At 45.3% G+C, this 13,902-nt stretch overlaps 1 protein-coding gene across 1 annotated transcript in view; it reads right to left on the bottom strand.

Annotated features, from left to right (window-relative positions):
- The window catches only part of LOC144145989 (E3 ubiquitin-protein ligase MIB2-like), a 60,159-nt gene that overhangs the window by 23,362 nt on the left and 22,895 nt on the right, over positions 1-13,902 (bottom strand). Inside the window, exons 12-15 of the mRNA XM_077677879.1 lie at positions 9,966-10,070; positions 7,385-7,523; positions 6,715-6,797; positions 5,853-6,004 (exon numbers count right to left, since the gene is read on the bottom strand). Coding sequence (XP_077534005.1) covers positions 5,853-6,004; positions 6,715-6,797; positions 7,385-7,523; positions 9,966-10,070 — 479 coding nt within the window. The remainder of the gene's footprint in view (positions 1-5,852; positions 6,005-6,714; positions 6,798-7,384; positions 7,524-9,965; positions 10,071-13,902) is intronic.

Below are 13,902 nucleotides of genomic sequence, written 5' to 3'. Positions count from 1 at the left end.
CAAATGTCCCAGATATAAGAAGAAGGCATTGTTATCAAGCTATGACATGTTGCAATGTTCATCATTTCATGAGAAAAGTTTTGTGAAGATGTGTTGACTGGGTGTGCTCGCACACGACCACATTGTCAATGTGTGCTGTCGACCCAAAGCCTAGGGATAAGGCCACCCCAAAAGCCCCTCCTTTTCACCTGCCAAGCAGTCGGTTAGCCTCCCAAACATGGAGTGGTGCACTGTGGGAAGGCTGTCGCAAGGTATTCAAGGGAGCCAGGGCATTTTGGCAGTGATCCAAAGATTTCGCAGCGTGACATAGCTGATGCCCAGTTAATATTAAATGTGGTCATTTTACATGTGGTTTCTAAGCAAAGAGTTTTCGGAGTAACGAGGGGCATAATTCCCAGTAGCCAAGTTCATTAAAACCAGGTTTAATCAAGTGTCCCCAAGAATCTATTTGTGCTCTCAAACCTAGACATACTTCAAGGATATTAGCAAGTTGTCAAATACCCCCATTTTATACAATCCAAAATTGAATATTTTATATTTCACATCAATATTTGAAATTTTTGAACATTCCTATTCCCCCCTCCCCCCACCCTTCACCCCAATCAGCCAACTGATGTGCACTGCAAGGAAAAAGGATTAGCAGAAACATTGTAGTCCTTACAAAATGTTTGCAAATACGTTGCTGTGGGGTGTGGGGTCCCCCAGCACTCCTGCATTTACCTAAACTTGTGTCTTGCGACACAATGCAACACAAATGAAAATGAGTTTATTGGCAACACTCTAGTGATGAGTTCAGTATCGCTTACATGCACCCTGCTGATCCTCCAAGCTTACACCAAAGTTGTTGCATAACTGACAGCAGTAGAACTAGACAAGAAAAAAGGTTTTTTTTTTTTACCGTGGCTCAAACGAAGGTGCGTACCTTTTGCAGCCAGTTCAGCCTTGCCTTTGAGGGGGGTTGGTGGAAGCAAGCATGCATAAGCAGGTGATAGCTGCGAGCTGTGCAAGGGAAATGGAAACTGTTAGGGCTAGGAGAAGAAAAGTGTGACTACAGGCATGCCATGGGAAGCAGCAATCAGACAGCCAGAATATTAAAAGCAGTTAGTGTCGCAAGAAGAGTCTTGGCATCTTACAGCCCTTTAACGTAGGCACCTCGACACTCTATCACACTAATGAAGCATGCTGCTTTCAAAGAAGATTCCATCCAAATGTGTGGCACAATTAAGGTCACCAGTCAAGACAAAAAAAAAAAACACCCAAAGCAGACACCTATGTGAACAATATTCTGATCCCTGTTAAAAATACAGGCACACTATATGCCTCGAGCTTCGCGATCGCTGCGCCGCCTGCTGCCGCTTCTCCGCGGCGTTTACGGGATTAGCGCTGCGCGTCTGATAGGTGGTCATGGAGTGTTTTGGTTCTCTTTCCCTTCTCTTTGCCTTTCCGCGCGCTAAACAACTTGTTATGGTGACGTCTGTAAGCAAATTGCACGTTTAGGGCACTTAAAAAAGACAGCTGCATCTTGGTAGAGCGCTCGAACGCCAACGAGAGCTACCCAGGGAGACGATTCTGCGCGCTTCTTGGCCGCTCTTGCGGGCACCGGCAACGGCAGCAGCATATTGCCACTTTCACCATCGAACACGTCAGCGCAAGAGAATTATATTTATTGTTGTTTCGCTTAGACCTGATACTGTCACTGTAAGAGGTTGTTTCGTTTTTCAGCGCCGACAACAAATGCGGCTGCGCTTCGAATATGTACGTCGTAGTAAAATATGTTTCGGGGATGTGATAACCCAATAGCTGACAATAACTTGTGTCGTTTATGGGAATATAAGCCACGCGAAAATATTAAGTACACTCAAAGGCTGTGAGTTGTTAAATATGTGCCCACTCACGCCTTATAGCAAGAACTAAGGTAAGTTAATGAAACCATTGAAAAATGAATGGTCTGCAAGTCAGTAATTAATAGAATAGTCATACGGGAATGATAAAAAACCCAGTGCGGCTTCGGAAATACTAAAGACAATTGTTGGGAATTAAGCAAGGGAGTATTCACCAGACCAACTAGATGCGAAATGCACTGATATTTCGCAAATTTCGCACTGATATTTCGCACTGATGTTTACAAATTCGGAGTGAAATCAACGGATGAACATTTTAGTAATAACACACAAGCTGTGCGCTCACTTTCCTTTTGTTTTGCGCCTTCAACGAACGGCTGATCACCCGGCGGACGCATTTTTTGAATATAGGGTAGGCACTTCACAAGCGATACCAGGTGTCGTTGGAACAGTTGATTGATTGTAGGTTTTAACGCACCGACGCGACTGAGGCGATGAGGCGCGCCATAGTGAAAGGCTCCGCATTAATTTTGACCGCCTGGATGTCCTTAACATGCGCCGAAATCTCGTACACACAGGCTCGTTGGAAGAGTGTCGTATCTGATAAGGCCCTCTGATTTCGGTTTATGCTAGATTCTGCAGTCTCCCTGTGTCATGTGACGCTGGTTTGAAGACGAGTTTAGTCGCGGACGCGGATTACCCTATAAGCCCGTCTCCACACTTCTCGTGGAGGATAAATGTAACAGATGAATCTATGCGACCGCTCACCTCGCGACAAGACGACCCGGCATTAAATTTGTCGTCACGTGCTGACTCCCGAGTATAATTTTGCATTATCCATGATACTTCTTTTATAGAATGTTTGTGAAACCTATGCCGCATTGGCTTGTCCAGGGTAGTGATCAATATCTGAGACGTGATATTGGCAAGCGTAACTTGCATGCTGTCAGGTATGAGTGCTCCGTCAGATTATGTAAGCTCACAAAGCCGATTTGCATCATAGTGTACGGCCGCAACATGACCACCGGAGGAAACACTGCTTATGAAGACACTGCCACTAAATTTCAAGGCAGCGGAGTTGCAATCAGCTGCATGCGCATGCCGGCTTCGGTACGCCGGCCTGTGACACGCACCTGGCGCTTATGCAGGCCGAACGTACCACACTAAGATCGCGTCATAAACGTTTACACTCTCGTAAACACACACGCTTGCAAACAGAGTTCCTGCACCACATTATTCTATATTTCGAACGCGTACAAACGGTATAACGCAGTCTTGAACGTGCCCCAAAAGCAACGGCGACAGGGGGGAGTGGGCCCGAGACTCCCGCGGCTGCTTTCGAAACGGGCCGCTAGGGGGATTTCAGTGGCGCCCCTACAGGCCGCGCTCGAGACGTATAAAGAGCAAGTTGCAAGAACAGCCAATAAATTCTCAATCACAGGTAGTTTTTACTGAGTATACATACCAACTACAGTTGAACCCGGATATATCGAATTATTGCATGTATCGAACAGTCTGAACATCCTCTTGGAAATTCCATGCAAAAATATAGCACTCCCGATCACGGGCACATTCGATATATCAAACGCCGCACTGAAAGTGCCCCTGCAAGAGCGCTTCTCCTAATATTGCAGAGGCGATGATGTGATTACTTTTCGCGGGCAGTGCCAGGCTCGGCGCCGCCACCGTCGCGTCGCTTCGACGGCCTTCAACACCTGCTTGCATGCTAGTGTGGGGGGCAGCCGAATTGTAGTGAGAACGTGGGCAGTGGTTGGGTGCAAAAGGCAATAAAGGAGGAAGCAGAGCTGACTGGAAGTGCTCGGTTTTCGGCATTTTTCTTGCGTGCTTGAGCGGTTACCGGTGGTGGCTGACGCACGGGCCCCGACGCGGAGTGGTGCTTGTTTTGTCCACGGCACGCATTTCGGAGCCATGGACGTCAAAAAAACGGAAGAATTTGGATTTAGCAATGAGAGCGGACATCATTCGAAAGGTACAGCCCGGTAAAAAAAAATGGCAGTTGGAGATGTATTCAAAATTCCAAGACCATTTTTGAGCGGAATACTGCGCATCACACCTGACGTTAAGATGAAAGCAGAACGGCCCGACCCAGCCGTTCCGGAGTGTGTCGTGTGCAAAGCAGCTTCGTTGTGCAGCTCCAGACGCGAGGTGTTTGGATACCGAAGACGACAGCGCTGAGTACGTCGAGAGTGAATTTAATAAAGCTGTGTGCATTACCATGCGCCATACTGAATGACACAACAGCTCACAACTTCGTCAGTGCTGAGGACAATGTGAAAGCTGTGGCGGACATTACCAATACCAAAGAAGCAGACCCTACTAGCAGACCTGACAACGTTTCCAACCACCTACTGCAGCCAAGCTTACATCAGTGTTTACTGTTCTGCCACAGTGGACAATGCCGGATTTTCTCCTTTGGACAGCGTTAGTAAGCTTGAAGGCAGTTTGGTGAACTTTATGGCGCAGAAGAAGAAGCAAGCGAATCTCAGGGACTTTTTTCATGCTAAATAAAGTGCAGTGGTCGTCGCACTGTGGTTCGAAATTTCCAAGGTTTGGGGAACAAATTGGTAAGCTACTGCTTGTCACAATCTCGGAAAGCTCTCAGCAATGGGCAGAATTATCACAGAGGCTTCAGATAGGCATATTTTATATTTCGAATTTTCAATACATCAAACTATTCTGTAATCCCCTCGGAGTTCTATGTATCCGGGTTTGACTGTAGTAGCATCATTTCTGTTTTGTACCATATTGCCATTAAAGGAGTACTGACACGAAATCTCAAAGCTGGGATAACTATGTGAAAGGCTTCCTTTGTATATGAACATTTACCCCAGCAAGTTTCAACAGTAACTGTTCCGTATAACATACGGTATTTTTGCGCGTATAGCCCGCCCCTCCATATATAATCCGCAACCACACTTTCAGCCCGCCGGTAAAGAAAAAAAAATCCTCGCGTATTGCCCGCACACTTGATACAGGAAAGGCTGCACCAAAGCTACTGCTCAAGCAACACATCACATACCATGCAGACAGAAAAAATACAATTACTTCAAGGCGAAAGTCACAATTCACTCAATGTCACTGCTCTCGATAAAGTTATCACTTGAGCCGCAGTCCTCACTGTTGCACACAATGTTATGTTCGGTTCTATCCATGCTGTTTGTGATGCTCTCAATCCATGTTGTTTGTGAACTAATGAAATTCAGTTGCTGGAGTGTGCTCGTTCTTGTTTTCTCTTCCTTGTCCTCGTATGTTTTGCGCAATCGCTGCCATGGAAGGCTCAGTTAGTGTTACTGTGTAGGAGCTTCACCGCACAACTCACATTGCCGAGAAGCTGCACTCAAGGAAAAACCCCGCCTATTATCCGCACCCTATTTCGCCACTGAAATTTTTGCATTTTTCGGTGCGGGTTATACGCGCGAAAATACGGCATTTTAAATCCATTTTAGTCTTTGTGCGCACGAGAAAGCTCAGAACGGATACCCTTTCGCAATCGGAATCAGCATGACGCCATCTGCTCCTCCTGGCCCCAAACTGCCGACGTGAGGGCCCCTGTGACGTGGCCAACGCGCTGGCTACGGCTGGCACGTGCTGTTCCGCCGTGTGTATCATGTTGTGGTTTCAGGACTGATGTCATGCTGCCCGGCACGTGGCAACAGCCAGTCTGGGCATGCAAGCGAGCGCTCGCACATCTACATCAGCAGTGGTGCAACGAGAACGGTGACGTCACGAGCGCCCTCCTGTCATGGCGCCCGCCTTGGTGTTCGTTTAGTCGAAACCGAAACTGACACAAATAAACGAGGCTGTAAATAAATATTTACGCTGCTATTGACCGTCTAATATGCCATTCTATGCTTGGTGGGCTGGTAGGCACCCATAGCAGCGAAAAAAAGTTAACACGAAAAATTTCGGGTCACCGAAATGACACCGATTAAAGCTTCACAGGTGTTTTGAGCGGAGCGAAAAACTTTACAAATGAGAGAGGGTGCTCACCCCAGGACCATACGATGAAGGAGGGTGCGACCCTCTTTGTCACTCTCCTCCAAGTCTGCACCGTCGGCAACCATCGTCCTGACCGCACTCTCATCGCCCAGAAGGCAGGCCTCGTAGAGTGGCGTCAGCGTCTTCCCCTCACCATCACCATCCTGGGTAGAGCAGGCCGGTCACGACACTCGCACTCCCTAGACAACAACTGATCACTCGAATGCACTGGTGGACCACAACCAAAACAAACTGGCACAAAAGCGTTTTTTCATGACAGACATACTGTCATCCCAAAGGGCATGACAGTGTTGTACTTAAATCGGCTTTTCCGGTACAAAACTGTGTGAAGTAGATATCCCCGGTTTACCATATATAGGATGGTGGTATAAACACTAGAACGCAAAGCTTTATCAACAACAACAACAACCACAAAGCTCTCTACTCCGCACGCCCAAGAGCGTGCATCTGTGGTTGTGTGAACTTCACATCATTCCTTCACCTTCATGTTTACCAAAAGTAGCAAGTCAGGCAGCATGCCCAGTAAACCTTATCTGTTTTCACATAAAGGCTGCCTAGGGCTCAGTCTATGGGACCTATTCGTGTTTGTCAAGAGAATAAGCTTCGCGACAAGAACAACTTCCTTTCAAATGCTCTGTAGCTCTCAATCTAATGTACATGTCCTGGAAAAAAAATTGCGCAGCAAATCGCACACAATCGCTCAGCCACCAGGGCAAGTAACTCTGAAGATTAAGCTGTCTAGACACTGCCACTTACAACTAGGACAGGTAGGACTAGGACAACTAGCTAGGACAGGCTGACTCCATCCCGGAAGGATGAGAAGATGCGAGTTTAGTGTAACTGAGAAGCTCACCTCGTTGGGTTCGATCTTGTGCCACGTGTGGCTCGTGTAGTCAAAGACGTATTGACATCCATCACCAAGAACGTGGGTCGTGCCTAATGAAAGAAATACATTGATGCATTGAAGTTGCTCCCGGAAGGGACAAATATAACAGTAGCAAGCAATGCATGCACATGCATTGCAGGTGTAGTGATGCATTTACCTCAAACTCACGAATGAAGAAGTTGGTATAGTTCTAACTGAAGCTTCAAATCAAAACAATATTTTCCGCAATGGCACTGTGACTGACTGCAGGCACATGATACATTATGGCAACTGTCAGTGCGAGCGGGTGCCACAAATGCAACGTTTCACAGCAGTGGTCAAACAGCGTATGTTTTACAAAAATATCTCACACTGAGGTACAATTTTGGCAAAAACTACTGCACTGGGTGCCTGTATACGCTCTCTACAATGTCAGAGTTGAAACAATTACACATGATAAGAACACAGCTTTCTTTACAAATTAGTCGTAAGTTCAATCTTTCAACCTAGGCGGCAACTAATTGAAATGCGGAAAAATACAGCTGTATAGTGCAAAGCGCCCAGAGAAATAATGCCTTACTTTGATGAAAACAAACTGGAAGCGAGTTAAGAGTTGGGTGAGCCCCATGAAAGGCACAAACAATATCCCGAGGCTCACCGATCGTGCCATCTTCCACCTTCTCATCGGCCGGCTCCACACAGTCCGGACTGAAGGCCCACACCTGTCCGTCGTTGAACTTCACCCTCAGGTCATTGTCGGGGTCCACGAAAGCAACGCACCCCACTCTTCCGAGTAACTGCAAACGTGCAAAAGAGAACAAATCAACGTCAGCCCTAAGGGAATGTTGACTATTCATTCGTACCCCGATTGTAATCAACACTTCTCCAACTTCCCCCACACACACAGTTCTTTGCCACACAACACCAGCTGTAACTGCTCTTACCAGCAGGTATTTGTGGCGTACGTACTACATTTCAGCCCATATAACCCGCACCAATAATTCATAAACATTAAGAGGAAAGTTGAGTGTGGGTAATATGCGAACTATTCTCCAAAGTGCAGCTTCACCGCAATGCAGGTGCGCCGTGATGAAAGCGTGACTGACAGTGGCCACTGGAATCTTCCCCCGCTTTGGTCGAGCCGGCTTACTGCCAAAAGAAATAATTAACTGAAGTCTCACTTTCCAGTCTTCAACCTGGAGCATCAATACTTATTGTGACCGCAACTGCCCGTGTGCTGTCGAAGAGGATGAAACAAAAGGCGCCACCCTGGCAAAGGCGAGAGGGAAGCTTCTGAACACCCAGCAGTTATTTGCAAGCAACCAGCTTGGTAGATGTTGCTGTACAGCAATATGGTTCATTGGCTGCATTTTCCCCCCAGTAATGCACTCTTTAACCCTTTGAGGGTCGAATTTTTTCGCCAAATCCGACCCCCTAGGGTCGATTTTTTTTATTGCTGATTTAAATTCTTCGGATGAATCCATTTTGAAAAAAAATTATCGTAATTTTTTAGGGTGACCATAAAGTGACAAAAAAATCGTTTGTGTTGTTACATACTTGTGGGTTATTCATGAGTAACACAGGAAAAATTCGAAATAAAAACGAGAGAGCAACAAGCCGGCACCTTTTGAGTGAATCAAAATCAGATGGACATCAGTTTCGGGGGTGCAAAAAGTGGGAAGCGCCCGGAGGACGATACCGAAACCAGCCGCAGCGCGCGCGCAGGCACATGCGGAAGCGATAGACAGCGCACCGCCCATAAAATACAAAAAAAAGAGAAAAGAGACTCATCAGTTTCGCAGGCGACCTTGGTCTGTGGCAGGAGGAAGAAGTGAGAGGTGCCTGGGTGCCCAGTGGGCGATACCAGAGTCCTTCAATGCCTTTCTGGTCATGAAACTTCGCGATCACGCAATGGGAGAGCTTCGTACGCTGCCCAGCGAGGCCGCGCCGCGGTGCTGGTGTTGATCGGAGGGCAGCCGGGGGCGTGGTCAGAGCGCGTTTGGCAGGGAACGGACCATGGAGTAAGATAAAACAGACGCTCGCCGCTTTATCAGCAGTGCGCTTTCGCTTTGCGTTTCATGGGACGCTCAAATGGACTTGTCATTTTGTGAGTGGCGAGAAAATTTGGTGCGAACGGGCATGCTGCTACTGCGTTCCTGCCTGCTGGTTTGGCTACAGAGCAGCGGCGGCCGCCCTATGCCCTCCGATCTGCGGTGGCGCCACTCATGGTAGCCTTTGTCCCCATACGAAACTTGGCCGGGAGTTTCATGACCAGAGAAGCATTGAAGGACTCTGGCGATACCCAGCACGCCTCCTCGTTAGCAGATGCGCAAGCGATAGCCGGCGCACCGCTCAAGTAAATTATTAAAAATTAAAAGAAGAGCCATCGGCGCAAGAAAAAAAATTTGACGTATTTCCGGAGTGTGGCACCACATGTCAAGCAAGAGCAGACGGCGAAAAAAAAAAAGGCGCACTTTTTAAAGATACAAGCAATGCCGTACACGTACGTCATTAACCATTTTGAAAGTTTCGCCGGTACCATACATGTACGGCCGTGACCCAAAGGGTACGGGTAAAGAAAATAATGTGACCATCATGCGCGCACGAAGTTACAAGACTTTACTGCACGGTACCCTTTTTTTCTGAAAACTAGAGGTTGCATTGCAAAGTCAACAGTTCGGCAGCATGCAGGGATACTTTTTTTTTTTTGCAACACCCAACATGGGGAGGGGGGGGATTACCTCTTGTGGCAAAATTTAGTGACATTTGTAATCAAGATGAATGCACTCTCTATTATATTACGATGTCCTTTTAGAGCATGACATTAGGCGAAAACTGAGCGATGCTGTTTCTTTTTCCTTGTTGTTTTATTTTATTTCAATTTTTTGCTTTGCATTATCGCCCGGTCGCTGCGTCTCGTATCTGCCTGCCCACTCACAAGCACTGCGTGCTTAGGTGTGGCAGTAAATACATCGTGTACATAAGCATTGAATAAAGCTTTATTATTATTATTATTATAAATGCAATGCCTCAACAGTGCCCCCCCCTTCTCACCTCTCTCGTAATGTCAGTAACAGCTGCTTTTGAGTTAAACCCGCCATCATGTGCAAAAGCAATTATTCACTCTCGGTTTTTCTTTAATCACTACGACATTTAAATTATTGAAGCTACTGTACCAGGCAAATACAATGTGTGCGCATTTGCAGCACTTCAGCCACAATTAGGGCAAGCCTTCTTACTGAGCTCCCGGGGTCGAAGTAGCCTCCATGACCTCGCTGCAACTTCTTCATTGTTCCAGCGTCGCTGCAAACCTTGACTGTCTGTCCATATGAGTACCTGGCAGGCTACAAGGAGTGCAAGAGAAGAGCCTCTATCAGAAAAACAGAAATGCTCAAACTTTGACGCGGCTGCCGGACACACGAATGATGGGTTCTTTTGACTTTCGTTCATTATTTACATAGTTATTTTATTTAGTACATACAGTAGGTCCATAGATGGACCCAAGCACGTGGGGCACAACATCAGAATGTGCTGCAGCAGTTGAAAACGCATCGATGATGAGATAACGGGATCGCATCATTACTAGGGGTGTGCGAATATTCGAAAATTTCGAATATTATTCGAATATTAAATATGATATATTCGTATTCGCTTCGAAAACTATGTATTCGAATTGTTTCGAATATTCGAACGGGTTCGAATAATCGGCTATTATCGAATATTTTGGTTGAATAGTTTAAGGGGGGACGCGTCTTTCAACTTATGAAAACCGTCGCAAATTTGTGGCACGATGTCAGCGCAAATGGGTGGTGGCAAAATGTCAGGGCAAATGTGCGAAAAAACGGCAATTCTCGGAGCACTGTATCTCTGCAACGGTGCCACCGAGCGCGGCCATTTTGGTACCATTGGATCGGCCGAGCGATCCTCTTTCCGGTCCTTACCGTCTCTTTTATCTTCGTTCATTCACAAACGCACGAATGGCAGAAAAATAAAGGCGCACAAACGAAGTGAGATATAGATGCTGAAGCGCGGTTGGCCTTTCTGACTGCGCGCGTGGAAACGGCCCTCCTGATTGGGCGTCGCTGCGGCATTTCAAGATGGTGGCCACCTGAATTGCGTAATGCGCGTTTCTGAGTTCATTTGCACCGCTTCGCTCGGCCAAGTTTCTGTTCAATCATGGTATCTGCGGTGGTATTCAACAGAGACATTATCGCGATGGGAATGCCTGAGATCACAAGCCATATTACGGGAAGTTGCGTGGCTGGAAAGGCGGATCGGTCACCCAACGCTTTTCGTGGGGCGCGAGACTTTACCCTGGAGGGGGAAACGCGGTGTGCGCGCTTGTGATAGCGGTTCGCGCAGTGAGCTTTTCGCCTTATTTGCGATGCTTACACGCTTAGTTATTGCTAAGCTTGGCAATAGTCTCGCTAGCATTGGGAAAGAAACGAGCGACGCGCCAAAAGCTTCGGCGCGCACGGCGTAGCCGCTGCGCGTTGGAGCATCGCCTGACTACGCAACCTGGTACGATTGAACTCCAGTAGTTGTAATTAATGCCTGTAATTTTAGATTTAATCGTAAGAGCGACCTAACGGGCCATGTCAGGGGTAAACAAAGGATGACATGTTCCGGTGTACGAGCGCCGCGATGAGGGTGAGCCATATCGCTTTCTTGCGCAACGTTTCCCGCGCACTTCGAGTAATCATGAAAACAGGTCTGAGTTAGGAATAAGAACGTGTTGACAGCGTTAAAAATGTACCTTACAGTAGTTGAATTTAAAAAATTGATTTTATTTATTTTTAGGGAAATTATTAATACCAATGCACACATCTATAGTTTAGTGCATAGTGGCTGTGCTGCGAGGAATATTGGATGCCCTCAATTTTAAGAGTACCAAAAAATGTCCAAATATTGAAGTTGGAGTTATGAAAAATATTATACCAAGCTTCAAAGTAGCTCATTTGTACCCTTGTGGTATGTAAACTTTTGGCACTGAACGCCTGCACGTAAGCTGCCGCTCCAGGCAACGATATGAAGCATAAAAGAAGTCAAAGCTCAGTTTTCAAATTGAAGGAAAAGAAAAGAGTGCTAAATTACGGGATTAATTAATTAAAAGGACGAGGGAGAACACACACACAGCGCTCGTGTGTGTGTTCTCCCTTGTCCTTCGTTTTTTCGCGCTGTTTTGCTTCAGTGCTTAATTTGTTGCCATGGTCACTGCAGAGGGAAGTTTTGCAGTGCAGTACAAGCAATCAGCTAACCTACTTTGCATTTCAAGCCGTATCCCCCCCTTGGTCCGCAAACTGGGCTGCGTACGCTTTACAGAAAAGCTGCAATTGATGTTTTATGGAAAAAAAAAGGGTGCAAAAGGCACTCAAATTTTAAGGCAAGGCATTCCAAAAGCCCCGTGTTAAAAAATTATGGAAGGCTACAACCCTGGCGACTTTTGATGAATGAAATGTATTTTTCAACTTCGGAATCCGTTTTCTCAAAAGTTTTTTTTTGCTACCTACGTCTCTTGTTTTAGTGATTTCTTTGTGACCTGTAGGTGTATTTTTGATTCCGTTTTTTGAGTTTCATTCCTTGATCAACAGTTCAGGTTGTGACAATCTTGGTTTTTCAGGTTTACTTTTGGTAAATTTTTTATTCAAATGGTCATTCATTGTCTATATGCCTGTTGTACATTCACGTCTAAAAAACGAAAAACTAAAAAAAGTTGTGTTCTAATAAAAAATCTAAGACTGTCAAGACCTCGTCCATTCATTTGGAAGTGCAAAGTGTTTTGAGCAAGCTTTCTATCATGTTTTATAGGCCACTCAAGCTCGGTACAAAGTGGACAGAAAGAAAATTTTATAAATACAGAAGTTTTCAAAATATTACTTTGAAATTTTTATGTTGTTACCAAAAAAGCATTTCCGGTTGCTGTGCAAATTTTCATCGAAATTCACAAAGAAATCAAGAGGTTGATTTCGAAAGCCACATCCGCCCTTAATTATTCGATATTCGATTCGATATTCGAAGCTAGATATTCGTATTCGATTCGAATTCGAAAAATTTGCTATTCGCACACCCCTAATCATTACGTTACCACTGATTCATCACATTACCACTAACGCTACCACGTTGCCACTGCGTGATTATTGGAGAGTAATGAATATTCAAACGAACAGAAATAGAATATTTGAATCAGATGAGAGTTTAAGGGGGGCAGATGGGTCTTTAGGGCCAAAAACGGTCAAAAAATCACTTTCTGATAGAATTTGCCGCATCCACGGCCATTTTTTTATCAGTCTGCAAATTTCTTCACCATAAAGCACCATATTTTATTGTAAATAGTGTTTCAAAGTGCCCTCTACAGCTCAGTTCGCGCAAAATGCGAAACGGCACTTTTCTTTCAACGCTACGCTAGCATTTCGCCCTCGGATATCTCGGCACCCAGAGCAGTACAACTGCAATTTTTTTTTTTTGCTTTTGATACTTAAAAACAAATTTTTCAAACAAATTTGGAAAATTTTTATTGCGTTCAATTGACAGCACCTCTGAGCCATTTCTGGCAGAATAGGGGAGGAGTGAGTTGTAAAAGGACCAAGAATAGCTAAATCAAAACAATTCTTTCAACGTTGTACTCTTTAGTCCTTTGTCTGCATAGCCACAAAGTAATCACCATTCTGTATGGAGTGGTTATTTTGTAATTGTGACCCAAAATATTGGCAATTAATCATTAATTATCTCAAAATAATCAACTTGAAAGAAATCTAATTGCAGATCTAAAATAAGCAAAGAAAACTCCATAAAAATGCTGTGCAGTTTCCTTAAAATTGGTTACTAAATAAAAGAAATAGCTCTAAGACCAGTTTCCCCCTCAATATACGGTGACCAGACGTCCCGTTTTTGAGGTCTGCTTCTGGCGTCCCGTCTTTTTGTCCCAATAGAACAATAATGTCTCCCATTTTTGCAGGACTGCATAGTTTCAAAATGGGCGCGCCAAGCAAGTTGATCAAGTTAAAAGTGTGCCAACCCGTTGCAAGTATATTTTACAAATATGACTTTGAGCACATTAAAACATTTACCAAGAGAGTACAATTTAGATATATTCTTACGAAAGAGCACTTTGAAATTCCTTGCCAAAGACAACTGTGAAGAGGCATTGTTTCACCAGTGGACCATTGGCAAGCAAAA

Source organism: Haemaphysalis longicornis, unplaced genomic scaffold (assembly GCF_048455015.1).
Source record: "Haemaphysalis longicornis isolate Haplotype H1 unplaced genomic scaffold, Haemaphysalis longicornis Haplotype H1 scaffold_7, whole genome shotgun sequence".
Taxonomy (NCBI): Eukaryota; Metazoa; Arthropoda; class Arachnida; order Ixodida; family Ixodidae; genus Haemaphysalis; species Haemaphysalis longicornis.
Note: the sequence above shows the minus strand (reverse complement) of the source record. Positions and strands in the feature narration are given on the sequence as shown.